Source organism: Dissoconium aciculare (genome assembly GCF_010015565.1).
Source record: "Dissoconium aciculare CBS 342.82 unplaced genomic scaffold K489scaffold_8, whole genome shotgun sequence".
NCBI lineage: Eukaryota > Fungi > Ascomycota > Dothideomycetes > Mycosphaerellales > Dissoconiaceae > Dissoconium > Dissoconium aciculare.
The window spans coordinates 663420-689212 of record NW_022984958.1 but is presented as its reverse complement, the minus strand read 5'-3'; the positions used below and the strand labels follow the sequence as shown (position 1 = coordinate 689212).

The following is a 25793-nucleotide window of genomic DNA, read 5'->3' as shown; positions in this document are numbered from 1 at the left end:
GAATAGTGACGAACCCTGCGTGCGTATGCGCTACTATTACCACATGCGTGTAGAGTGTAGGTGGCGAATGCGAACCGTCCAATGCCTGTTGGCGACACCCCATTTTTCCCTGCTCCTTATTGTCCTACTGCACAGTCGCACAAAGCTCTACTATCCGCAAAGCTCCAGGTGAATTCCAAGGTTGCCCAGGTGGTATCGAGACGCCTCGCCATCACGGTGCGCTCATGCTCACATACATATAGGTTTCAAACTATCTTCCACATCTCCGTTCCCTCCGCTACCACATTCTCTTTTCCATCTCTCTTTGGCTTGCTCTTTGTTTATTACAGCAAGCTACTATAATTCTCCAGGGCTGTTAGGATTGTCTTACCCATCACGTCTTGTCATCTGAAAAGTCACAAACACCATGTCGGACCTTTCAATCCAACTCGAGACCCCGCACTCGGGCAAATACACCCAGCCTACCGGCCTGTACGTTCTCAACTTCAATCTGTGCGATTCCGTGGTGCCATCGCTTATAATCCTGCAGGTTCATCGACAACGAGTTCGTCAAGGGTGTCGAAGGCAAGACCTTCGAGGTCATCAACCCATCCACCGAAGAGGTCATCTGCTCCGTCCACGAGGCCGGTGAGAAAGACGTGGACATCGCCGTCGCCGCCGCGCGAAAGGCATTCGAGGGACCATGGCGCAAGGAGACCCCGGAGAAGCGAGGCAAGCTGCTCAACAAGCTGGCCGCTCTCTTCGAGCAAAACATCGATCTCCTCGCTTCGGTTGAGTCATTAGATAACGGCAAGGCCGTCACAATGGCCAAGGGTGATGTTGGCGCTGCTGCGGCCTGTCTCCGATACTACGGTGGCTGGGCGGACAAGATCGAGGGCCGAGTCGTCGACACCTCACACGACACCTTCAACTACGTCAAGAAGGAGCCCATTGGTGTCTGTGGACAGATCATTCCATGGAATTTTCCAATCCTCATGTGGTCGTACGTTGGGCGATGTTTCGCGGCGCAAATTGAGTATAGGACGCTAACAATTCATGCGTAGATGGAAGATCGGACCAGCTATTGCCGCTGGTAACACTGTTGTCATGAAGACCGCGGAGCAGACGCCCCTTAGCGCTCTCGTGGCGGCTACCTTGATCAAGGAGGCTGGCTTCCCTCCTGGTGTCATCAACATCATATCGGGCTTCGGAAAGATTGCGGGAGCAGCCATTGCTTCGCACATGGACGTTGACAAGGTCGCTTTTACTGGATCCACCGTCGTCGGTCGCACCATTCTCAAGGCGGCTGCAAGCTCGAACTTGAAGAAGGTTACCCTTGAACTGGGCGGCAAGAGCCCGAACATCGTGTTCGAGGACGCTGACCTCGACAATGCCATCTCATGGGTCAACTTCGGTATCTTCTTCAATCACGGCCAGTGCTGCTGTGCTGGTTCGCGTATTTACGTCCAAGACACTATCTATGACAAGTTCTTGGAGAAGTTCAAGGCGCGTGCTGCAGCGAACGTCGTTGGTGACCCATTCGCCAAGGACACCTTCCAGGGCCCGCAAGTGTCACAGGTCCAGTTCGACCGTATCATGGAGTAAGTGCTACATGCCTGTAATTTTTCCCGCTTGTAACGGTGCTAACAATCATTCTCACTACAGGTACATCAAGCAGGGTAAGGAGGGCGGTGCCACCATCGAGACCGGAGGCAAGCGCAAAGGCGACAAGGGTTACTTCATTGAGCCTACCATCTTCTCCAACGTGACCGAGGACATGAAGATCGTGCAAGAGGAGATCTTCGGCCCTGTCGTCACCATCAGCAAGTTCTCCACCAAGGAGGAGGTCATCAAGGCTGGAAACGGCACCACCTACGGTTTGGCCGCCGCCATCCACACCAAGAACCTCAACACTGCCATCGAGGTCTCGAACGCACTCAAGGCCGGTACCGTCTGGGTCAACACCTACAATACCATCCACCACCAGCTGCCTTTCGGAGGTTACAAGGAGAGCGGAATCGGTCGCGAGTTGGGTGAGGATGCATTGGCCAACTACACTCAGACCAAGACCGTCAGCATTCGTCTCGGCGATGCTCTGTTCGGTTAAGCCGGTTGCTTGGGCCTAGGTGAAGGAAACGGAAAGGCGACATGAAATCATGAGAAAAGGCGACAGACTGTGTAACGAATCTCGTATGTACTGTATGAACATCTCAAAATGACATCGGTGAATCCCTACGTCTCGTATTTCGCCAACAAATGAATCCATGCATAGTGAATCCATGCGAAGCCAGGATCTCGTGGACATTGGCGATTTCGATCCCAATGCAGTTTTGTATCATAAGACTTCGCTCTAATCACATTCCGACAAACTGATGGTCAAGCGACTGAAGTCGATTGAACAGCCTACGTGACACGTCAATCACGAAGGAGCATCGTCGAAAAACGACAAGCCCAACGACAACCCTAACACACGACCCTAAGACGCTCTAAATGACCAGACTCTCCAGGTTTCATACGTCCCAAGTCATCAAGCACCGGAGCACTTTGCTTGGATGAACAAGCGATGGAGAGTATCGTCCACATGATTGTAGACGTCCGCCGCCCCACTGCAGCATTTACGAGTCGAACAATGTTATGCAGCGCATGTCTCAAAAATGTACAGTATACACAGCTTGCACGTCGACCGGTTTTCTCCGCATTCATCACCCGTTACAGACCGCGAGCTTCATATGCATGCTTTCGATATCGTCACATGGACGCCCCGTTTGATTCGGAGGGACGATGACAGCCGCGGCATGGCGTATACATGCACATGCAATGTCACCGTGTTGTAGATAGGGATGTACAGTTGTTGCCTCCCTTCGCCTGAGCAGTGTCCTTCTCACTCCCAAATACTTCATGTGACGGCGAGTGAGGGCTTTTCGACAGAAATCTCAAGCATGCATGGCTTCTTCCACTTCTGAAACAGACCTTTTGTAAAATAGTGTGCGCTAGAACCCGCGAGGGCCGAATGTGCATGGCCAGTATTTACGAGGCTCCATGTCCCGACACTCAGGTGCGTGATAGGGGTTTGCTTTGCCCAGTTTTCCAAGAGGGAGATAAACGAACCCAACAGATTGGAACTGTCGACGGCTTTGCTACCTCGTAGTTTTGCTCACCGGTGATGCCCGTATCGTGGCTTTCTCTCGTTTCGGCTCCGCAGTTCCACATTTCCCCGTTGCGTTGACCACTCCTCGGCAGGGCGATCGTCAAATCCTGCTGCGTTGATCTTATGAAGCACTTCGAAGTCATGTCTGGAACAAAGGTACAGCAAGACCGCTATCTCGGACGTTACCTCTTCATGCACGTTGGGGATCGATTGGCTCTCATAGGTTGTTTTCGTATTGGATGGGCGGGCGTTGTTGATGATGTGCGGTCTCAGATGTATGGACGTGCCTCTGCTGGAACATGTTTATCACATAGTATGTTTCGGCTGACGGGAAGCGGAGACAAAGATACCACGATACATGTGGAATTACAGGTTGCATCTAAGTCAAGATCGTCGACAATATAATTGTTTGGGTCGCCCGGTGAGAGAACCAGATGCGTCTCGAGAGTCTCGGGTGGAAACGGAAAATTCATGTGGGAAGGGCTGTATTGCTTATGCGAGAAGTATCTCTGTACCATATTTCTACAGGCAAATGGGTTGCGACAGATGACATTTGAGCGATATACAATCGTCTTGTACACAGCCTATGACTGAAAGTCTGACCCGAATACCTCGGCGCAGGCAGGCATGAATCCTGCGGACGACAACAAAAAAGACGGCTCGCAGGGTCGGATGGTCATCATCTAACGAGGCCAGCGCTTGACTGCCGCCCGATCGGAGCAGAGGAAGGATTCACGGCAGATGAAAGTGTCCGTGTTGATGCCCTTTCTCCCTGCGTTTCGGCCTCGGATTTCGCTGCGACTTGTGGCGTCTGCACAGGGCATTTGTTGTTCCTTGTTTCTTCACCAAAGCGCAGCTTTGATGAGAAGGAAAAACAATCATGTGGTCGATGCGCCGGAGCTTTCTCCACATGATGACGCCCTGCGCCATTTTCCAAACTACGAGGAATGGTGACGGACAACTGATATGCGCATGTGTCTCAGGTGACAGTCTCGTCAAGAGTAATCGTTCTGATTGTAATATCCGAGACAACCTCAATCGTCGACGTTGGAGACGGTGGGCTGGGCCTGGGCCAGGCTGATCAATTTAGGTTCTGACGAAGAATCCCGAGGCTCTCGATTGGCACAGTCTAGTCTCCGTTGGCTTTCGGCACATGTTCCGCGCCCGTTCACGCCGCAGCCCCGAAACCGAGCATTATCATCAGAGATTTGGTGGTCCCGGGCCACTTTGGGCGTAGAGGTCCTCCAGAAGGGCAATCAAGCGGTGTCGCCCGCAAGGTCACTGGGAAGCCTGGGTGTTTGATATTGATGACAATGTATAAAGTAATAGTGTCAAAAGTAGTGCGTCCCGGGGAAAAGGGTCGGCTCTTTGACGGGCTGGGTTGGGCAACCACCACTCCATCCGACAGCCCCGGAACAACACATTCCATGCACTAACCCACATCTGACGAGCCAACAACAAGATTACATGGTTGATGAGGACGATCAGGGGCATCGATGGCTTGTAGTCCATCGTCATCGTCATCATCGTTGTTGTTTTTGTTGTTGTTGTTGTTCTTCTTCTCATCGTCATCATCGCCTGGTGGCATTGAAGCCTGCGGTGAATACCAAACCAGCGTTTTGCTCCAGCGCTTCATTTCCCTGCCATCCCATGAACATACAGTAGAGTGCCGCTGAATCGTTCCCTCCCGCACCGACCGGACGATCGTTTCCGAACGTGCGTGAAGATCACAACCTCTCCTGCTTTCATCCACCACGCGTGCCGCTGGTCGCATTTCCGGTCGAGCATGACCTACTGTAGGTACCCAGGGCAGAGACATCAGACGCAGAAAGTCACGCCTCTCGATGTATGGGCAGCATGCCGGCCCTACGGTGCTTGCTGTGGGTCGACATTAGCACCATAGTGACACCGCATGCCGGACTATGTCGATACGTATACATGGATGACAGGTATATTCACGAAAGATAAGGAGATAGCGACTGGGAATGTCTTTACCCTGCAGGGCCCTATCGCCTCGCATGCGCTTATCCAGATTCCGGACGAGAGAGAGAGCGACTCATGGATCTGCTGCAGACCGAGACTGTCGGTGTGTTAGACTGAGTTCAATATGCAGTGGACGTGTCTCGCATCGAGATGTCGAGACCACCATTGTATCATGACCGTCGTCAGCATCGTGATTTCTATGACATGTGGGAAATCATCATAGAAAGGATTTCCAGAACAGTCGGGTTCCGGGGAAGAGCAAGCATTAGACTTCCCAGGTTGTCATTAGTTGCAGCGGGCAGGGAAAGTCAGCGGCGATCGATGGAGAGGAAATGCTGACGTCGCATTGTTCAAGCGGTATGGCCATCAAATCGATTGGGCGGATCGGGCCCGTGCGCCGATAGCGGACGAATTGCAACCTCTGCAGCGTCACACGTTTCGAATGTCTGTTCTCTGCGTCCTTCCACTTCACCTTTGCGTCCAGTCAACTTCCTTGCGATCGCAACGTGGGCCTCCTCTCTCTGTGTATCTTCTCTCCTCCCGGGTCTGGAAAAAGGGCAATTGGAGCCCTGCGCATCTCCCCGAGAAACCACCACCACCGCCATCACCACCATCATCTGGGCAGACTGGGCCCGTCTACCACACACGTTCATCGCCTCTCGTCCTCTACCGGTGCACCGTCCGCCAAGGATTTGTTGGCGCATCGGTATCATTGTCCTTCCTGTGCGTTTGCGGCACTGGTGTGTGTGTGTGCCACTCTACGGTACAGATTGTACAGTGCTGCACGTACGTCGTGTGGTGTATACGTGCGTGAGAGTGTGTCTCGCGCATCGGCAGGAAGCAGCACCGGCAGCAGCAGCAGCGACGGCCAGCAAGCAGTGACCAACAGTGCGCTGCGCTCCACGATCCCCAATTCTCTCGATCCGCAACGCCAATCTTCCCGCCCCGTGGGCCCTTCAGTTCCGTGCCTCACCTATCGCCCGATTGCCAGCAGGATCCGGCTCGCCCACCCACAGCAGATTCAGGGCAGTCTCCTGGAATTGGTGTCACATCACTCACTGTATCCCAGTTAGCCTAAGCCTTGCGAATGCACTGTCCGCTTCCCGCGCAGTCTTCCCATTGGCCTCTAGAGATCCGATGTCATCCTCATGTCGCCGGCTTTCTCTGGAGCGCAAGACCGCTCGTCTTCGAGCGTACCCACGGCCAAAGGGAACGAGGATCCCTCCCACGATGTCAGCAGCGTCCTCACTCCGACAACTTCGAGCCCTGAGGCGGTGGACACTCCCGCGGTAGATCCAATCACCCATGATCCATACAAGCTTTCGACCGTTCACAGTACACCTCCCTCGCCTTCTGACGATCGCCTTGTACGAGCTACCAAAGTCGGTGGTCTTTCACATAACCTTCGTCCCTCCCAAGAGCAACAGAAACAGCAGCAGGAGCATCGCCATCGCCATCCGCAGCCTCGACGAACTTCACATACATCTACATCGCAGGATGATTCCCGGCCTCCACTGTCCGAACGGGACAGCATATTTGCAACCCATTACACCATTTCCACCCCATCTCCCATAACGTCACCGCCGGCAACTCCAGAGTATCGCGCGCCGGGTGTGCGCTCACGGAAACCAACCCGCTGGCGATCAGAATATCCGGTTCGGGACCAGGACACCATGGCGATGTCTTCCACTACTTCAATGTTATCACATGTTCATGCTATAGATTTCGCCGCCCTTCGCCAAAAGGACCTGCCGGAATATTCACAGGCGCACAGCCCGCTGCAAACACCTCGACCGAGACCTCACCGATCCAATATTCGCTCGCAGCACCACCGACGATCACTCTACGATATCCACGATCTGAAAAACATCACACCCTTGCCTGAAAACGCCATTCAGCCGGCTTCAGCACTCCCTCAAGAGGAGGAGTTCATACCATCCACACCGTCTACGCCCCTTCCTCTCCCAAGAACTATCGACGACAGCCAAGATCTGGAGCGAAGCACAGAGAGGCAGATATACAGGTCATGGAGACAGGGTCAGGCGAAAATGAATGGCTTGTCAATAGCGCAATCACAGCGGCCACCGGCCCAGGCCAAGGTCGGAATGGACAAAATAATCGACGCCCAGCTACCGCTAGAACCTGTATCAGCCAATGTTCGTAGCCGTAAGGCTAGTCATGCCATCGGTCTCTTCCGAGAGAATGATGCAGCCCAAAGACGGCAGAATGAGAAGAGGAGGGTCGAACCTAGCAAAGAATACCGCGCGGAACACGTCTCGCAGCAATCTCAACTGACCAAGGAGCTCGCAGCACAGGCATTGGAAGCCTCCGAGCCACGTCGTCAGGCTACCGATCCTGGAACGACAGAAGATGGAAACAATGTGACCGTGTCTAAAGATTCCATGGCGCAGAGCCTTTCTCTCGAACTTCTAGAAAAGGAGATTAGCAACCATCAGGATCTCAAGCCAAGCAATGTCCGCAAGACATCGTATCTGGTTGAGCCGAGCGTATCTCACGAGCCAAAGCAATCCGGCTCTGACAGTGCACAGCGTCCTTGCAAGTCGGATGACGATGATTCAGATCGAGAGCACATTCTGTCCGCGACGTATTTCCCTCATACCGGTGTCATTCTTGGCGAGTCACCCACCAGCGAAGAAACACTGGGACGCAAACCTGCATCAGTTGATCTCGAACACTCTCAGAATCGGCTTCAAGCCGACGACGTACAAGTCGCACTGCAATCTGACGGTTCGCGTAATTACCTTCATGGAGATTTCCCTCGTCCAGCTTCTGAAGACAAATCGTCGATTTCCAAGGTGGCAAGTGAACCCTCAGACCTAGCATACGAATCCGAATACGAGACAGAGTATGGCTACGAGTCCTTGGCATCTGAAGACGAAGATAACGAAACGGACACCACACCCACAGCCACTCCCGTCATACACGCTCAAACGAAAGGGGATGGTTCACGATCTGCGCCAGCCCCTATTGGCGCTGTGGAGTTGAAGCCTTACAAGCATCAAGTCGGTGGCCACACTGCTCTGTACAGATTCTCACGCAGGGCTGTATGCAAGCAGCTGAACAGCAAAGAGAATATGTTTTATGAGACAGTAGAAAGACACCACCGTGATCTACTCGGATTCATGCCACGATACATCGGTGTCCTAAACGTGACGTATCGCAAGGACCAAAAGCGCCGGAAGCAACTCGCATCATCCGATGGAGCCAACGCCACGGAGGAGACGAATCAAAACGGCGCAGCAGCAGCTAACGACAAGTCTAATCATGGTACACCTGCCGTACAAGCAGATCAGCCGCGCGTGATCAGCCACTCACTCCAAGCGCCCGCTTTAGCCCCCCAAGTCATCTTTGAGAACAATCGGCATCTCATCCCCGACGACCTTTTCCGCATTCCGCCTCGCTCCATGACACCCGATCCCCACCGAGTGAGACAATCACCACCGAAGCGCGAGAACTACAGCGACGACGAAACGTCTAGCGGTCATCCCGATCGCCCTGCACTAAAGCCTACATCGAGCTGGGGGTTTACCTCTGTCAACCGCAGGCTCCGCGACCACGTTCTTCGCGAGGTGTTTGCACCGCCCGTCATCCATCGTCATGATCGCCGCGAACGAGCATATCACGCACGAACGTTGCGTCCGACGCCAAAGTCGATCCCGCATCCTCTAACACGCAGAGATACTTCGACCTCATTGAATGGTTGTCCTGACCTGGACGAGCCTCCGAGACTGGAACTCGATGCAAGGCGGCAGGCATTCCATAACCAGCGGGAGAGGCGCAGACTCGACGATGCTGATCGTTCCGTCACCGACTTGGATCAACTCCTTCAGGAGCGTTTGGCATTCGAGGCTCAGAATGGTCTTAGCAAGAGTGCTGAGGCATCGGAAGTTGACCCAGCACCCAACGGAACGGAACGACACCGTCGACGGCGTCATTCAGGTGGAGGTCTCCGAAGAGAGATTCACGACATCGATGGCGCTCGAGGTGCTCTCGAGTTTCATGAGGATGAGGCATATACTGCTGATGCTGAGGACGACGTCTTCGCAATGGACGACGTGATGAAGAATGCCACGGACTCGAAGCATGATTCCAAGTTGCTCTCTGCGGACGCCGTTCCGCCACCAGCAAGTGCCGCAAGTGCTACAGATGCCACCGAAAGTCCTTCCGACCTCAGCTTGGGCCAAACCTTTGGGGAGTTCGTGCCCCGAAACCCGGAGATCTCACTTGTGCGACAAGATGAGCGTGTGGAGCACTTCCTGCTGCTAGAAGATCTTACCGCTGGCATGCAACGTCCATGCGTGCTTGACCTCAAAATGGGCACGCGGCAATACGGCGTTGAAGCAGACGAAAAGAAACAGGCTTCGCAACGTACCAAATGTCGGACCACGACTTCGCACAAGCTCGGCGTGCGAGTTTGTGGTATGCAAGTGTACAATGTCAAGACTCAATCTTACACCTTCGAGGACAAGTATTTCGGCCGGGATCTCAAAGCCGGACAAGAGTTCAAAGATGCGCTGAAGCGCTTCTTCTTTGATGGTATCGGTCATGCGCAAGCCCTGAAACACATTGCATCGGTTTTGGAAAAGATCAAAACCTTGTACAGCATCATTCAGGAGTTGCCAGGCTACCGGCTCTACGCTAGCAGTCTCCTGCTGATCTACGACCGTGGCGATGCCGACGAAAACGGCAAGTTGCGCAGTAGCCCCAATGGCGAGCACAAGCAGTCCTTGCCGTATCCCGACATCAAGCTGAAGATTGTTGACTTCGCCAACTGCGTCACCGCCGAGGACGCCGAGGTCGTCAAAGCCAAAAAATGTCCGCCGCGCCATATGGATGCCGTCGACAGTGGCTATCTTCGCGGTCTTCGATCACTCCATCTGTATTTTCGCGGCATCCGTCAGGAGCTCGTCGCCGCCCAACGACACGTCGAGCGTGGCGAGGGAGAGGGCATGGCTATGAGCTCGAGGAGTGTGTTCTCCGACACTGGCGATATGGAGCCTCTTGACGGATCACACCTCGATCCGGGAGAAATCAGTCTGTGAGACTACACCCGTCTCCTCACCGTTTCCCGGATTACCCTTCGAGCATAACGGAAACGACGAAACAACACAATCGCTTCTTTTGAGGAATGCCCCATGGCGGATCTCCTCCGGGATTGAGGTTCATACGAACATCTCCCGTCACGTCTTTAACGCAGCACCAATTTTTCTTTTTGGAATACTCTATCATTGTCTGGGTCGGCTCTTTCGCTCACGTTCGTCTCCCCCACTCACGGGAAAGTCGCAAATAGATACAACGTGTCTCGCATGACACATGGCGCAACATGGGATTGATGATTTTGATTTCTCTTTTCTGGGCAACGAGGATATTTGTCTATCTTGGTGGCTCTCATACTGTCATGCTGTCAAGATACCCTCCCTCATTGACCTTAATCGTCGGCTTCTTCCTTTTTCTTGCTGCGGGATTTTAGCATGGCGCTGGCGGTGGGCAAAACTCGAACGTTTGATCCCCACTGATTGTCTGTCTGTTTATCTTCGGTCTTGGTTTCTATTGCGTGGTCATTCGGCCTCTCTCTCTTCGTGTCCACTTTCGATCGGCGTATGTTCTATTCTCACACACACATATATCCAATGTACCAATCTTTCGCCCTTTTCGATCGTGAAATATGACCTTGGAATGAACCGATGCATTTCCTCCGCGTTGACCTGCTTCTCGGATGCGTGTCGGAGCACAAAGGCTCTCAAGATATTTTTTCTCTCGTTTTCAAGATTGCACCTGCTCTCCATGCTCAATTAACAAAGAGTCTCGATGACTCTTCTTGCGTCCTATCCTCGACTCGTGTTGACTCTTCAGTAGACGAAGCGAATCTCACCCATGTCTGTGAGTGATCTCTGACCCGGAGAATCCACAATGCATCATCGCGACCGAGATCGAAACAGACAAGAGACAGAGCGGCCTTTCGACCCCACTACACTCTGCATCCGGCATCGATAGCAACACGTCCAGTCCACGTGAGTCCGCTGCTTAATTCGGAATGCATCTCATGGAGGATTACCTCACGACGAAGAGGGACGGTCAGAGGTAAGGAAGGCACCAGCCACAATCCTTCCCGGAGACCGACGCGGCGTAGGCGGCGGGGGAGCCGGGGACCACCCACGTGTGCCTAATCAGTCGAAGGCCATCGTTTTATGATTTTTGTCTCGAGACGAAGGAAGCATGACAGCGGGAGGATGCGATGAATTTCGCTCTACATTCCATGGTGGCCATGCTTAACCTTCAATCAGTCTCGTCCCCAACACAGGCCTGTCGTCGGTATATTGATGCGGAGGGCCGGGGTTTTGCTGGCAATGCCATTCACCCGCTGCTTCGGGTGGGGCTGCTGCGTTGTAGATCGAGATAGGTCTGAGGAATGTTACACGTGATGCGGTCGGACTTTACCATCACGTGACCATCCACCTCGCTCGTGCGCGGAGGACTCCACTTAGGGCAGGAGAGGGTGCAGTGTAGTCTCCCGTGGCGATCTTCCGGCCTCTCTCTGGGCATGACGCAGTCAGCTTGGCTTACGTATAGTATACTTCATCTTTGATCGCCAGAGGTGCATCATCACGTTGTCCGGCTGTGAGCGGGCACGCTAGGCTGGTTCGGGGTCTTGTCCCATCCGTTATTTGCCTTCCCTTCTTCAGAAGCTTCCAACGCGCACACCAGAGCTAGCGGCCGTCGGTCCGATGGGCTGATGTCGGCGCTTTGTTCCTGCTCCAGGCCAGTCCATACTGCCCGGACTCCTCTTCACTGATCTTTGCACGTTCGCCTGCATGTGGCGATCGATGGCGAGGATGGAATGATTCGTCCGAGGCCTGATGAGTCACAAACGCTTCCGCGCTCACATCCCCATGCGCGTCGTCATCGCCACGGGGCTGTGGCACAGCAAATGATCTCGATCAATTAGGAGTTGTTCATGAAGTGATCACACTCGGCTAATCCGAGTGGATGTGACGTGTGCCGCGAAAGCCAGTGGATACGGGCAGCGCTTACTCGCTGATGATGCGAGACGAATCCATCCGTATGTGGATGCTGCAGTCGACGTCGCACCCTCCTTTCCTGCAGGTGGCTATTCTAGGAAAAACAAACGAAACGCCCTTTGCTGCTGCTTTCAAGGTCTCCACTTAGCTGCATGTGCTGTGTCGTGAGTGGAGAGCTCTAAAGTCGATTTGGCGCCGGGAATCAGCTGGATGCAGCAGCGAGGTCGGACGAAGCAGGTCGCTATGGAACCATAATCGCAGGTGGTCTTTCAAGTAGTGTACTCCTCTTGTACAGACGCACGCATCACGACGAGAGCTGATCTGCTTTGCGTATATCCGGCCGTGCCGAGCAAAGTACTGTATCCCGATGGCACATTGCAACCACCGCGTCATCATTCGCTGTTGCGCAAAAGACGCGGCGCAGCCAATACGGCAACGAGGCTGCTATGTCGGAGACTTAATTCGCCGGTTAGCGAGCTTGACGGCAATCACCATGTGCTCATTAGTATCGCTCGATCACGAGAAGGATGTTGGGACAGGCCAACGAGGTGGCGTCTGACGCACAACACATGCATGAGCGGCCTAGTAGGCGACCCATCACAGCACATGGCAAGGCGTGCTCTAGAGTGTGGGCAGTCAGCTGTTGGGACTTCATTGCTAATCGTGATAATGACGATGACGGTGCCGCGCCTGGTACTGCCATCGCAGAGCTGACCCGCAGAGTCACAGCGGTACTCTAGTACATTCGTGAGATGTGTGATGAGAGCAGCATGTATCCAAGTCTTCAGGGCGCGTAGGTGCGGAGAGGGATAGACGGCCAGAGAGATGGTGTGTTGGTGAAGGATGAGGCGCCGCCTCTGAAGAACTTCTTCGGCCGAGATCTGCTGTACACAGTACATCAGAGGAGGAGGCGCACACGGCACATGCTTTCTTCTTCGCATACCACCAGTACATGCAGAGTACTTGCTACCTCCCTGCCTGAAATGCACCACCATCTCCGAGCGTCGCGAACTAGGACGACAATTGGCTCTCGTCGTCGTCCTCTCTACTAACGAGGAACATTTAATCAATTCTGCAGAGAAGAGGGATCCACGAGAGGTTTGCGCCATGCCATCTTGGCAGTCATCATCGGACGTGCGGCCCGATACTGGCGAATTTGATTGATGAGCGTGCCTGGCGTAATTGACGAGATGTCGTCGACGCCCCTATCACATTCGCTCGTTGGGAGAAAAAGCCAGAGCTTCCTCGGCGTCCTATTCGTGGGAGTAATTGCAGCTCTCTGACCACCCACGTTGTGACAACAACTGAGACAGCATATTGAAGGATCGTCAGCGTGCGCGAGGTAAGTACCGTGTCTCGCTAACCCGTTTCCCCATCCCGTGGGAAATGTACATGTCCTGTACCTTTTGTGTGAGAGAAAGGAGGCGTATGTCATCAGTGTGGGAAGCAAATGTTGTTGTCAACCCGTTCGTCTGTTTTGCTCACTGGTGGTTGCCTTGATTTCGCGAATTGCGCCCTCCGATGATCTTGTATGACCATGAGTCAGAACAAGAACAACTGCCGTGAGGTCGCGATCACGCATATATGGGTTCTACAGAACATGTTCGCATACAGGAAATAACGGCTTCCCATCAAACATGCACGATGAGAGCAGACCGGTGAGCGAGCGGATCGGCCAACGCGGGTCGCAGATCAACATACGCCTCCAGCGCACTTGATGTGGTGGAACGTAGCTCGCGTAATCACCAAGTCGTGATAATCCTCCTGCCTTAGTTGAATGTCCGACCAGGAGGGATTCTCGGAAAACACGAAAAGAGGCATTCGGGTTCTCTCCCTTTGATCCTCTGACATTCGGTCAAATCATCATTTATTTTACATGCGGTATGCGCGCGTGGGGGTCTCGTTCTGAGAGCCGCGCATGCCAATTTCCAGGCCCCAACACCACATACAACAAAGGCGTTCATGTGGCGTTTGTGTTTTGCAATTCCCGAAAGGTGATGAAACAAGGGAAATCCGCCCGTCATCGACCGCAGCGAGGTCCGAGTGGTCGCGACGATCAGCCTCGGGAGGATCATCAGAGGAAATGCTGGTAATTTATTCTGTTGGGAACGGGTTTCCCGATCTTTGAAATTGGAGGAAGGAAGGATGGAGGAAAGAGAGGGAGGGAGGATAGGGATCAAACTGCCCAACGCGCAGCCCTGTCGCTCATCGCAAACAATCTTTGCGCCTGATAAACTTACGGAATCCAATGTCACGGAAACGAGGCCCACGCCCGCGATTCTGCATGTGTGTCAATCAGCATCGTAAACACAGCCAGCTCCTGAAAAGAACGCAGGCCTCCCAGAAAGCCAAAGTCTAAAAATAATGGCCGGCCAGTTCAACGAAAGTCTATGCAATGCGACGCACATGCATGGCGCATGGATTGAAGGATAAGCCAGCAGCGGCGCCTGCAGGAGGGCAGGCAGTTCCTTAGACTCCGCCCTTTTCTGTTTCCATTTATCTTTTTTGGCGCGCACGCCGTCGGTTGCGCCCTCTGCTGCTGCTGCTGCTGCTGAAAGGAGGCGCGCCCGAGAGGAAATCTAGCACGTGCATGCTCGCTTCGTTGCTGTCGTTGTTGTCTACGTACGTGTGCCGGCAGGAATGTTGGCAGGAACCCGGGAGTGGCAGCAGTGCTGTGCCGTTGCCGCCCGGTCTCGCGGAGGCCGCGTTGTGCCCACCCGGACGGGACAAGGGAGTTGGGGGTCTGGATGCGGAAAGCTTATCTGGGATCTTCCTTCGGTTTGGTTTGGTGAGTTGTGGTTCATGTGGTTTGGCGCGGAAGAAACATGCATCTGGGTGTGATGATGAGGCTCTGTTCATATTCAGCCTGGAATTATTTTTGGAAGGGTAGAGAGGAGGGTTCGGAGACGGAAGGATACTGCGCTCCGAACCAGACTCGGGAGGTGAGGCTCTGGAAATACGTGAGACCAATGGGATTTATATAAAAGATGTTTCGGTTTAGAGGGATCTCTCGCAAGAGTGGTATCTAATGCAGTAGTGAAAAATGCTAAGAATTGGAAGAATATCAACAATGACCAGCCAAAGGGGCTTTCCCATCCGGGACAAGATTGCCTTCGGATAGTAACAGATGTGCGCCGTGAAACAAATTTGCAGAGACTCCATAATCCAAATCCAAAAGCAGCGCAATCCATAGCCTCAGATCGAAACCATTCCATCCTCTAGACGTCCTGATCAACGTCGTCCTCCATCATACTCGCTGTAAGCAAAACGTTGGCATCCTCGCAAAGATGGGTATCGGACTTCCGCTGAAAACGACTTTTGATCCGCCGCGCCAAAACAAAACCGATCTGCGAAACGCTCGATAAAAGACAAAAAGCTCTCATGTAATTCCGATCAAAGAATGACCCGTAGGCCAAGAGAAGAACCATGCTGATGGCTGCAAGAGTAAAAACAAAAGCCAATACTTGTACAGGGTTGATAGGTAAGCAACACCTTGCCCTGCCATCAGCATCATATGCAAAAAAAGTTGAAGAAGCAGGCCTCGCAATGGCGTCGACCAGGTTGTAAAAAAAGGATTAAACTCCGCCGGATGGTTGTTCGAAAATAACTCCGTCCAGTAACGCGGCAAAGGGGTATCACAAAGCGGATCGCAATGCAATGATAAAACGGAAAGAGTCCAAGGATGAGGGAGCAAGGGCAGGGAAGCCCTGTCGCGAAACAAATTGGGTCCATCCGAGATGACCGAGGTCATCGTCTAGGCGCTAGGGTCACGGGTGATGGGGAGGCAGTTGGCGTCGTAGCGGACCAACCAGGTGCGGATGTGCTGCATGAGCTTCTCGGTGGTGCGCAGCTCGCAATCGCGATCGAACATGGCCTCAACAAAGGCCAAGCCGCTGCTCTTGCCCATCTGACGCTTGCCTTCGTGGTCCTTCTTGGAAGCCTTCCACATGTAGGACTCGCAGATCTTGAGCAACTTGTTGAAGCGTTGCCAGATGCGCTCGCCGGAGTCGAGGAACTCGTCGAGCAGGTCGCGTGAGGCTTGCGAGCGGACTCGGTTCATGACTTCCTCGGCGATCTTGATCTTGTGGGAGAGGTTGATGAGGAGGACCCAGAGGTCGCCGGCCTCCTCGGCCAATGGGGATTGAGCGCCGTAGAAGAAGGCCGACCAGTCGTAGATCCACTTGCCGAGGGAGTCGGCGTCGAAGACGCTTCCTAGAAGCAGGATGGGCTCCTCACTCGGGTCCCAGAACTTGATGGAATAGCCAGCTGGGATGTTGTGGCGCGCGGCGTCGGCGGCAGTGGCCTCGCGCTTCTCCTTGGTCGCCGTCCTGGGTCGCTGAGGTTGCCGAGGTTGCGTGGGCTTGGCAGCATGGTGAGCTCCGAAGGAGGCCCGGCGAGGTCGTGGGTCGCTCGGCTGTGCGGCCGGTTCATAGACACGTTCCTGATCATGGTATCGGTGATCAGTGGGGGACTCTCGGTAACTCTGATAACGATAGTACGGCGGCGGCCGCGGTTCATGTTGCTCGTAGCGCGGCAGATACTCGTCCGACCGACCATGGAAAGGGTCATCGCCGTGGCGTGGTCGCGAGGGGTATTGCGTATAGCTTGAGTAGTACTCGCGCTCATGGCCGCCATACTTGTCCGTCGGCACTCGGTAGGCATGAGTGCTCTCACGAACACGTTCAGAGTCACTTACATAGTCGGGTCTGCGCGCCGTCTTGGGCGGTGCTGAGGAGTAGTAGGCGTACTCGGGGGACGTGTAAGTGTAGACCTTGCGAGGGGTTGTGTTGGTCGATGTGTAGGCATAAGTGCCATCTCCCGTGGCCCTCCGGGCATGGCCTTTGGGTGGAGGAGTCGCGTAAGTGGTATGCCTTGGAGAGTAGTAGTGGCCTCCGGCATATTGAGGAGTGGCCGGCGGGGTCCGGTAGTCATATCCTGTTTGGAACCCGGCTGGAGGGATAGGATATCCTGCTGTCTGGAATGATGCCATCGCGGCTCGATGGCGAGACGTCCAGACGCGCCTCTAACTGGAGAACGGGGGACTCGGAAAGCGCTTCAAACTCGAACGGAGGTCCAGGAGATTTTACCTGGGACAACGAGGTGTGTTCTGTGGCGGAGGCGGGCGAGAGAAAAGAGATTGTCGAGGTCCGGTTGCTCTTCGTCCGTACATTTGATGGTCCGCTGGGAAAATTGACTTGCAAGAAGATGCAAATCAAGAAGAATGAGATCCTGTGGAAGATCCCGTGATTTGTCCTATGGAAATGGATCGACTATGGATCCGTCCGGGTTAGTAAAAAGGTTTGGAGTGGCGATGGTTGGAGAATGGTGATGATTTTTTGCCCTTTTGGAAGGATATAGCAGAGGAGAGAAAAAGAGCAGGCTGGAGTGTGGGCACGGCGTGGAATAGTAATATGGGCGGGACAGAGTGTTGTGCAAGGGGGGGGTGGACAATGAGTGAGAAGTGTGTGTGCGTGAGAATCGACACGGACACACAGACACACACATAAACAAGCACCCACACACCACTTTCTTCCCTTTCAACCTTCTCAACGGGCTAGGCAGTTAACCTTCACCAGGGTAGGGCTAGCGCAGAATTCCCGTCTCTCGCTAGCTGCAGATAAGGGGAGGGACGTGTCAAGTCATGACAAAAGCCCGTCACTCTCCCTCCCGTTCCCGTCTGCCTGTGAATCTGCACGGTCCGCCTCTGTGGCTGAGGGCCGCACGATGATGATGATGATGTGCAAGTGAGAACGAGAGTGGGAAATACGATGAAACTGCTCCACTTACGCATGCGACGCGCCCGGGTTACTCTTGTGATGCTGCTGATGCGAGGATCGGGTGCCGTTTCCGACGACGCCAAGCTTTATGCGGCAGCTGGAATGGAAATCGCACTGCAGCTGAAATGGCCTCCTCCGGTTGGGAGCCAGGCGCCTTCCGTGCGTGGGTTGGGAGATGCTGTCTGTGTGCGGTGAGCAAAGATCCCGCTTGGTGTTTTATGTATGTATCCCCGGACAAATCGTAGATCAGAGATTCCACGTCCGCCCGGTGATTCGTCCCAGGGAATTTCGAAAAATGATCCTGGGATTTTTCGTTGTGTGGTGTGGGAATTCTTACCTTGGCCTTGGTAATCACAACGGTCGGATGACCGATGAGCCGCAAGGATACCGTCGGTGGGAATCTTCCCGCGCACACTGGAAATGACTCGAAGGGTTCGGACGTTTGCGATGCTGCGCCCGACTCGCCGCGCCAGGCGATGAGCGTGCGATGGGATTTACTGGAGCGGGTTCACTGGTGATGATGGTCGACGTATGGGTTGCCAACGTGTTCGCTGGTCAAGGCTGGCTCGTTGCAATCGCAATAGGTCGGGACAGAGCGACCGAACTTGCAGCGCTGCGATGCCGTCCTTCTGCACCGTGGCGCTGATGCCCAACAGATGCCGCACTGCCTGCTTCACTGGCCTGGAGGCCTGTATGTAGGCGCGGCGAAGCCACTCCGGGGCAGCAGAGATGATTCCTGCAGCTGCAGGATGAGAGAGCGCGCAGCTGTGGTGCAGCCCAACGGGGAGCTGGGAATGAATGCCCACCAACCTGCAGGCGTTGTGATCGGTGGACGAAAGGGCAATATCGTTTGGAGGAAATTGACGACGATGACGACGACGACGATGATGGTGATTGTGATGTGAAGTAGGGAAAAGTGGGCAGATACCAGCAGATGTAATTAAATCCCAAACACGGCATCCATGGTCGTAGATGTGGGGAGGTTTATGAACACGATCGTAATAACGATATATATCGGCAATGTATGGAAATACAGTGCAGGTGATACGGTTGAACCCCTCCAGGTGGGTCTCTGAACCATCGATGATGATGAGTTCGGTACAAGTGAGACTGAGCATTAACCTTTCCTGAACCGCCTGCACAGTAAGCACGCACACGTTGCAGCACACACGCATTCCGATACAAGCAAGATCCGGTGTCCCTGTTGATCATCACACATCAAATGGGCGCGTAAGTGGGACAAATTGATTGCTCACCCGCGCAAGAAGGCTGGGACGGCAGTGATAGACAGGCACAAGACAGTGGGGCCACCGGGATTAGCGAGGCAAAGCGGGCGCCCACCTTGATATTGATACCTACCTAGGTAAGTAGGTAATTGTCACAGTATTGATCATTTGCTGATGAGCTGCCCTCGTTATCATGAGTGCACGGTGGTGATACAGTCAGTATTGGTGACCCACATCCCTCGCACTCGCACAGAAACCGGACAAACATTCACGTATCAACCGAAACGCGCGCGCACAATGACACACTCACATAGAGGCTCACACACACACATGCCTCTCAGTCATGGGCGTCTCCACTGGCCAAAACTTGAGGGAGCACAGTGTGACGAACCAGAAAATGCCTCTGCACATGGAAGCTCGATTGGACAAGACTGACGGAGAGCGGGTGTGGGTTCTCTGTCGTGGGATTTGGACACACATCACGAGGTGTGATACCCCAAGCGGCGTTGCGCACATGCGACATTGTGTGGATGCGCACAAGACGTGATGCCGCCGAGTACTGGTGCTGTGCTGTGCTGTGCTATACTGCGCTGGACATTCCAGCAAATGGCCGTCTCTCCCCCTCTTGTGCGGTACGTATAGCACAGTGTGTTTATCTCATTCCAGTAGTTTAGAACAGCCATCGAACACGGGCGGTTAACGATAAGAGGAAGAAGCACCTGATCTGACCCTGGCGTGAAGTTTGAACCGTCATGATCGTGGACAAATCCATGGATATCCGATCGCCTAGGCGGGCCGAGAGCGAACGACGCTTGATCCATTTGCTGTCGCGGTGTCGTATTGCGTCGTTCCAGCCCGGACGTGCAGGACCATGCACGGAGCCTGTGCAGCAGCCAGTGCGTCGAAACAAGGCGTAAACCTCCTTCCCCCTGTGAAATCAATTGTTATGATTAGTGCCTGGGCGTCGACGGCCGGCGATGATGATGATGAGGAGGTGAGCCTGGAGAGATGTGCGCCCACCACCACCACCACCACCACCACCACCACCACCAACAAACAGCTGTGACGAGATAACGACCGTGCTCATTGCGCCGTCGATGGACCATCACAATCACAAACACGGGACTGTTCAAAAAGTCGATCGGCATACAGTACGCACAGTAAATTAATGACAATCCCTACAATACCACAGCATGTGGTGCGGCATCCGTTGGTCGATGCAGCAAGCCAGAGGGTAGAGTAGGGGCAACGTCATTCCGCTCCGTCGGCTTGGAAGCATGGCTCTTGTGCGATCACTCCCATCAATTCAGTTGCCTGCCTGCCCTATCGAGATCTCCCTGTCTCCCTCCCTGTCTCCGTCTTCGTCTGCCTGAGGTGCTCGTTTGTTCGCTGCTCCGCCGGGACAGGAAGGCGACACAGATCGCATGACATGTGGTGCTCCTGTACATACTGCGGTCCACCCACATCGACTTGACCTCGCTACCCATGTGAAAATATGTATTCCGTCGTCCGTGCAGGGTTGGTCTGTCTCTTCTGATCGGGCTGGCATGCTGTGGAGTCCCTGAGATGGAGAGGCCACGGGAAAAGCAAAACATTCCACCCTCGTAAGAGGCGCCCATCGAGGTTGTCCCGCTTCGCATTTTCGCGAACATGACGCATGAGAGCCTTTGTCTCGTCTGAGAAGCCAATGGTGCTGGGGTCTTCGTGCGTGATGGATGCTTACACCGCGCACGAGATGTGTCGCACGGCCGACGTCCGAGGAGGACGATATCAATGTTCACGGGAATGCACATGACGCCAAGACATCTCGGAGGTTGTCACTGCACCGTACGGCAACAATGCCAAAACCCCCCCCTCCAAATAAAAAAAGCCTTGCATCGTCACGCAGACGGACAAGCAGACAGGAGCATGTGTGATCCTGTAATGCACTCGCGCACGCACCTCCGGTAGTTACGCACGCATGCACGCATGTGAATGCAGCCCGCCTCGTGCTCGCTATTGGGTTCCAGCGAGAAGGATCAGCCTTTCGCTCGTCTCTTCCCCGAAGCCCCCGGGCCGGGCTCCAAGATGAGCGCGGAAGCCACCAGCCGTTGATCTTCTGGAACGGGGGGCCGTGTCGTGTGTGGGCATTTGCCTAGTCGCCGTTTTTGTCATCACACAATCTATGGGCGTCCATCATCTCTCATAAACGAGATCACCCACTCCGCCTGCTCCAGCCACCGTCAGGCTTCGGCCGACCCTCCGCCGCAGGGTGGAAAGCAAATCTTTTGGCTTTCTCGGCATTCCCAAACGCACACACGCACACGCACGCACACAGTCGAAATTGGCACGGTTCATCCTCCTCCTCCTCTTTCTCCTTTTCGAATTTTCATTGGGCACTGACCAGACCATGGGAGGAAAAATGATCTGCCTGGCCGAGGTTATTTCTCGCCTGGGGATTTTGGGGTCGATTCCGAGCGTTCCGAAACCTGCGACGCGTCAGGCCTCCAGATGGGCCGCCCTTCACACACCGTTGATAGCTGTTGCCCAACAGATTCCTCCGTTTCCCTCCCAGATATCAGCCTGGTCGAGCTGCTATCTTCCAACTGCATCCCGGGATGTTGGTCCGCCTGTGTTGTCCTTTGCGACAACGCCTCTGCATCGTCTCGCGCGCGCGCGACGTAGGTAGTGCGAAAGCAGCTCGGCGTCATGCTGTTCATTGGCCACGACGACGTGCATAAGTTCGAAGCTTGTCATCGGGCGCGCGATGATTGGACGATCGACGCCCATGATTCTGCGTCCCTACCCAAAAGCTGCCGCCAAGTATAACATCCTCCGACATCCCATAAAGGCGGTGGACGATTTCCGTGACTCCATCGTCGTGTTTTCGTTTCCCTTCCCTCTCAACGGAAATTCTTCCCTGCGCTACACAGCGATCCTCCTCGCGCGCCCGCGCATGGGAGGACAGGCTGAGGACCGCCCTCCGAACTTCGGTCGCCGCGATGGTTCGACCGTTGTTCTTCGAAAACAGCACGTTCTGGTCCAACTCGCTGGCAAGGCTGGCAAAAGCCCAGATCTCCCAACGTTGGTGCTTGGCTCACCCAAACCGTGGACGCCCGTGCGGACGAAGCTAATGATGGTGATCGGACGGGCATCATCTGCCTGTCCCGAGACGTCTCGTCTTTGATGGTCAACAGGCTCGGATAGCGCCTTCGTCCAGCCCGAAGCGGTACAGACCAACGGTCCGGCGCAGCTCTGTGTCAGTTGCAACGCCCGAATTTGGTATTCAGGTGAGAAGGTGATGCAGATTGTTTTTGGACGCCACCGGGAAAGGCATGAAGGACTAGAGAAGGATGGGTGATGGACAGCGCAGCCGTGCATCGAGGTTCGCTCCTGCAGACGACGAGACGCTCCCCGTCACCCAGCATTAGTCTGGGTTGTGTATGTATGCGTCCATGGCGTGCGTGTGTCTAGTCTGTCTCATCACAAGCAAAGCCCGAATCCCATCATGCCCACACGCGACACATCTGATATGAGTAATTGTGACACAGCCCGAATGACCTGCCTGGACCGGAACACTTCCCGAAGAGGCATTGTTATGATGAGCTTCCTTACCCAGACCAATCTGTCCCCAGGATCATGCTGGTTGGTGTTGGGCGTACGAAGCGAGCCAAAACTGTGGTGGAACATTGCAGCCCGCCGCTTATTACCCAAGGAGCACCTCTTATCAATAGCTAGGTAGCCTGGACAACCAACAAAGCTGTCAACCTTCCTGGCTATCGCAAGCACTTGGCCAATATTCAATGTGCGGTCTCGATCGAAACGTGACCTGATACACACGCAGGATATTGACTTGGCCGAAAGGGACTGAATGCAAACGGGTCATGCGCCCTGTGTGTCCTCCGTGTGTGTATCTGCATCGACGGCGGTGGTCTAGCATGTCGCAGCCAGGACAACCCCAAAACTCTATGCCTTCACCACCCTGCCTGCAGCCATTGGGATCGTCCGCGAAATGAAGCTTGCGATGCGTCGCTTGTCACACCGCATTTCGAAGCAATCCACATGCATCGTGCCAAGGCCGTCAAGCCACAGACAGCGCACCTCCCTCCGTCCAGCATTTCGGCGAGTGATGATAAGCTGACAAACATGACCAATGCATCGTCACGGGTGATCCTCTAGTTGCATCGCCCGACTGCGCTCGATGGTTGACCTCTGCGGCCGGAGCAGCGCACCGTCCGACGCTGCATGCAGGGTTGGAGAGGCATCGACTACTGTAGCCCCTCTGCGCGTTGCGGTGATCTGGTGGGACCCGATACTGGTCGGCCATCGGTGAGGGGTCACTTGCATATCCAAACAAACAACCGAGACATGCTCCGAAATAACTTTCAGCGGGTTTCAATGGATTGTATGGATAGATCTTATAGCTCACACACCTCAGAAAATGGCTCCTGTGAAGCTGTTATGACACGTAACAGTGAGTTGGGTGTTGCTAGTGTGGAGTACCGCTGCAATTCTGTCCAGGGTCTGCCTTCGACGGCTTGATTGAGAATCTCGAAATCTACCTGGGCACCTAGGTAGTACCATAACATCCCTCGCCTATGACCAAGTTACCGGCATGCGTTGAGTAGTTGCTGAAGGCTTTTCACTCGTCGTCCACGTCGAGGATGAAGACCTCGAATGATACTCATGTCGTTTCCACCGACCGTAATTCCAAATGCGTATGTGTCGTCCTGTGCGGCTGAACGCCCGCATGACGGCGACTCGGTCCTCCGTCGGCGTCTGAGAAGCTCAACGCTCAGGACAACGATGACGGGAACGTCGTGAGTACAAGCCGCCTGCCGTCACAATCAAGCACACCTCGTGACGCCGCGAGCAAAATACACATGCCTTCAAGTCCGGCCTTCGTGCTCGTTCCTGGAGCCTGGCATCGTGCCACTTGCTACGACCGGGTGCGCGACATTCTCAAAGCTAAACATGACATTGAATCCTTCGCCGTGACGCTCCCCTCCACGTGTGGTGATCCCAATGCCACCCTCAAAGACGACATCGACGCCACGCGGGCGATCATCACTGATCAACTAAGCAAGGGCCGCGACGTTGTGGTGGTCGCTCATTCGTACGGTGGCGTGGTCGGCAACAGCTCCATCAAGGGGCTGACGAGACCGAAATCAGGGGGTCATCGCGAACCCGACAGCGAAGTTCGCGATCAAGGACATGTCATCGGGCTGGTCTTGCTCACCACGGGCTTCATATTCACCGGCCTCGCCATGATGGATCCGTTCTGCGGCCTCCCGATGCCGTTCTTCCGCAAGAATACCAACACCGGCTTTGCGGAGCTGCGCGGCTCTCCGATCCATCATTTCTACCACGATCTGCCCCGCGATGAGGCGAACGCCGCGGTGGGACAGTTGATGCCGCACAGCCTCAAGTCGCTCTACGAAGGCGGCGAGCATGCCTACGCGGGCTGGCAGGACGTCCCCGTGTGGTACATCGCCGCCACCCGCGATCAAGTCCTCCCGATCGCCGCCCAACGTCTGGGAGTCGGGCTCGCGAGGGGTCAAGGCGGCGACGTCACGGTGCGTGAGATCGAGTCGAGCCATTCCCCGTTCTTGAGTCGACCGGAGGAGTTCACCGGAATCCTCGTCGCCGCCGCCGCCGAGTTCGGGCGCAGTGGTGTCGATGTGGAGCATTCCCGGCGCCGCCGCGAGGCTCAGCTGGTCGGACTCTGGCCGCAGAGGTGGCTCCGCGCTGGCCTTTTCATGGGCACGGGCGAGATGATCGGGAGGGTCATTGCTGGTGTCGTCTGGCTCCGGAGGCTGTGGCGATCATGATGTCGGGAATTTTAATGTCTTGGACGAGGCACTTCACGAGAGACTTTGCGATCATTTTATACTCCAGGCAGGGGCGATTCAAGGATACTGGACATCGAGAGAACCCTTCAGCCTCCGTCGTTCTTGTGGTAGGTCGTCTACCGTGTCCCACACGACGACGGACATTGAGGTTGGGCACTGTTTCCTCACGACCCGATATTTGTTGGCCCTCAGAGGGCTCGGTTTGAGCCAGCGACATCAGGCCTTACAACCCAGAATGGTCCCAACATGCCTTCGTAGAGCGGAGTCACCCATCTGAGCACATTACGATCGTCTACATTTCCGCTCTTGGGGTACCTAGGGTTGGCGTCAGAAGTCGCTGATTCTGTTGTGATGGCAAGGTAGCAAACGGGAGGTGTCGTATGTCAACCATGCATGACGTTCGGTCGATCAGACAAGACATGTCTACCACGTGGAGGAGATCGATGTGTGAAGATACGTAGGTAGGGAGGTATTCCCGTTGATGGTTCCCAGAGGAAGGATTCGCTGCAGGCCAGGATGCATGTGTCCATAACAATGACATGCACTAACGCGGGGAACCCCAACGCGGTCCATACCCCAACGCGGTCCACAATTTTGAACACAACAACGCGTCAACTTCAACACGCAATGGCTACACCAAAACGCGTGCAATCGTCCCTAAAAGAGGGGAGTCTATTGCTTGCGATGTCAGCTGTCAGATCAGGTGCCAGCCGCTCCGTAGCAGCGGCAGCGAGAGACTATAAGGTCTCAAAAACGACGTTGCTCCGGAGACTCAAGGGAATCCCCTCTCGAGAAGATTGGAAGCCAGG

The 25793-nt window shown here is 54.5% G+C and overlaps 7 protein-coding genes across 7 annotated transcripts; 4 read left to right on the top strand and 3 right to left on the bottom strand.

The window, feature by feature from the left end:
* The first annotated feature begins 132 nt into the window (after positions 1 to 132).
* On the top strand, positions 133 to 2208 carry K489DRAFT_381600 (aldehyde dehydrogenase). Its single transcript, XM_033605165.1, has 4 exons — positions 133 to 471; positions 530 to 982; positions 1044 to 1580; positions 1645 to 2208. Exons 1-4 carry the CDS (start codon positions 407 to 409, stop codon positions 2084 to 2086), a joined length of 1497 nt encoding a protein of 498 aa, XP_033458642.1. The 5' UTR covers positions 133 to 406; the 3' UTR covers positions 2087 to 2208.
* A 2198-nt stretch (positions 2209 to 4406) lies between these two features.
* On the bottom strand, positions 4407 to 4945 carry K489DRAFT_251890 (uncharacterized protein). Its single transcript, XM_033599964.1, has one exon. It carries the CDS (start codon positions 4899 to 4901, stop codon positions 4560 to 4562), a length of 342 nt encoding a protein of 113 aa, XP_033458641.1. The 5' UTR covers positions 4902 to 4945; the 3' UTR covers positions 4407 to 4559.
* Positions 4946 to 6570: 1625 nt separating this feature from the next.
* On the top strand, positions 6571 to 10173 carry K489DRAFT_305913 (SAICAR synthase-like protein; the record flags this gene model as incomplete). Its single annotated transcript, XM_033600553.1, has 1 exon — positions 6571 to 10173. A coding segment is annotated over one exon (3603 nt), but the record flags the coding sequence as incomplete, so codon positions are not given.
* A 117-nt stretch (positions 10174 to 10290) lies between these two features.
* K489DRAFT_251881 (uncharacterized protein) lies at positions 10291 to 11206 on the top strand. The gene has a single exon (XM_033599963.1). It carries the CDS (start codon positions 10445 to 10447, stop codon positions 10925 to 10927), a length of 483 nt encoding a protein of 160 aa, XP_033458639.1. The 5' UTR covers positions 10291 to 10444; the 3' UTR covers positions 10928 to 11206.
* A 4698-nt stretch (positions 11207 to 15904) lies between these two features.
* Positions 15905 to 17140, bottom strand: K489DRAFT_322012 (uncharacterized protein; the record flags this gene model as incomplete). The annotated part of the gene is made up of 1 exon (XM_033601586.1): positions 15905 to 17140. One exon carries the CDS (start codon positions 17138 to 17140, stop codon positions 15905 to 15907), a length of 1236 nt encoding a protein of 411 aa, XP_033458638.1.
* Positions 17141 to 20291: 3151 nt separating this feature from the next.
* Positions 20292 to 21008, bottom strand: K489DRAFT_381593 (uncharacterized protein). Its single transcript, XM_033605164.1, has one exon. The coding sequence runs from the start codon at positions 20944 to 20946 to the stop codon at positions 20455 to 20457; it is 492 nt and encodes a 163-aa protein (XP_033458637.1). The 5' UTR covers positions 20947 to 21008; the 3' UTR covers positions 20292 to 20454.
* A 3007-nt stretch (positions 21009 to 24015) lies between these two features.
* K489DRAFT_389483 (alpha/beta-hydrolase) lies at positions 24016 to 24963 on the top strand (the record flags this gene model as incomplete). Its single annotated transcript, XM_033606513.1, has 1 exon — positions 24016 to 24963. One exon carries the CDS (start codon positions 24016 to 24018, stop codon positions 24961 to 24963), a length of 948 nt encoding a protein of 315 aa, XP_033458636.1.
* Positions 24964 to 25793: the final 830 nt, after the last annotated feature.

What these genes read in the sequence shown, in the direction of transcription:
- K489DRAFT_251890 (XM_033599964.1), bottom strand. Translation starts at nt 4,901, where the DNA reads ATGCGACCAGCGGCACGCGTGGTGGATGAAAGCAGGAGAGGTTGTGAT.
- K489DRAFT_251881 (XM_033599963.1), top strand. Translation starts at nt 10,445, where the DNA reads ATGGCGCAACATGGGATTGATGATTTTGATTTCTCTTTTCTGGGCAAC.
- K489DRAFT_381600 (XM_033605165.1), top strand. Translation starts at nt 407, where the DNA reads ATGTCGGACCTTTCAATCCAACTCGAGACCCCGCACTCGGGCAAATAC. An exon ending in TACACCCAGCCTACCGGCCT is followed by an intron (nt 472 to 529) that starts GTACGTTCTCAA and finishes ATAATCCTGCAG; the next exon opens with GTTCATCGACAACGAGTTCG. An exon ending in TTTCCAATCCTCATGTGGTC is followed by an intron (nt 983 to 1,043) that starts GTACGTTGGGCG and finishes ATTCATGCGTAG; the next exon opens with ATGGAAGATCGGACCAGCTA.
- K489DRAFT_381593 (XM_033605164.1), bottom strand. Translation starts at nt 20,946, where the DNA reads ATGTGCATTCCCGTGAACATTGATATCGTCCTCCTCGGACGTCGGCCG.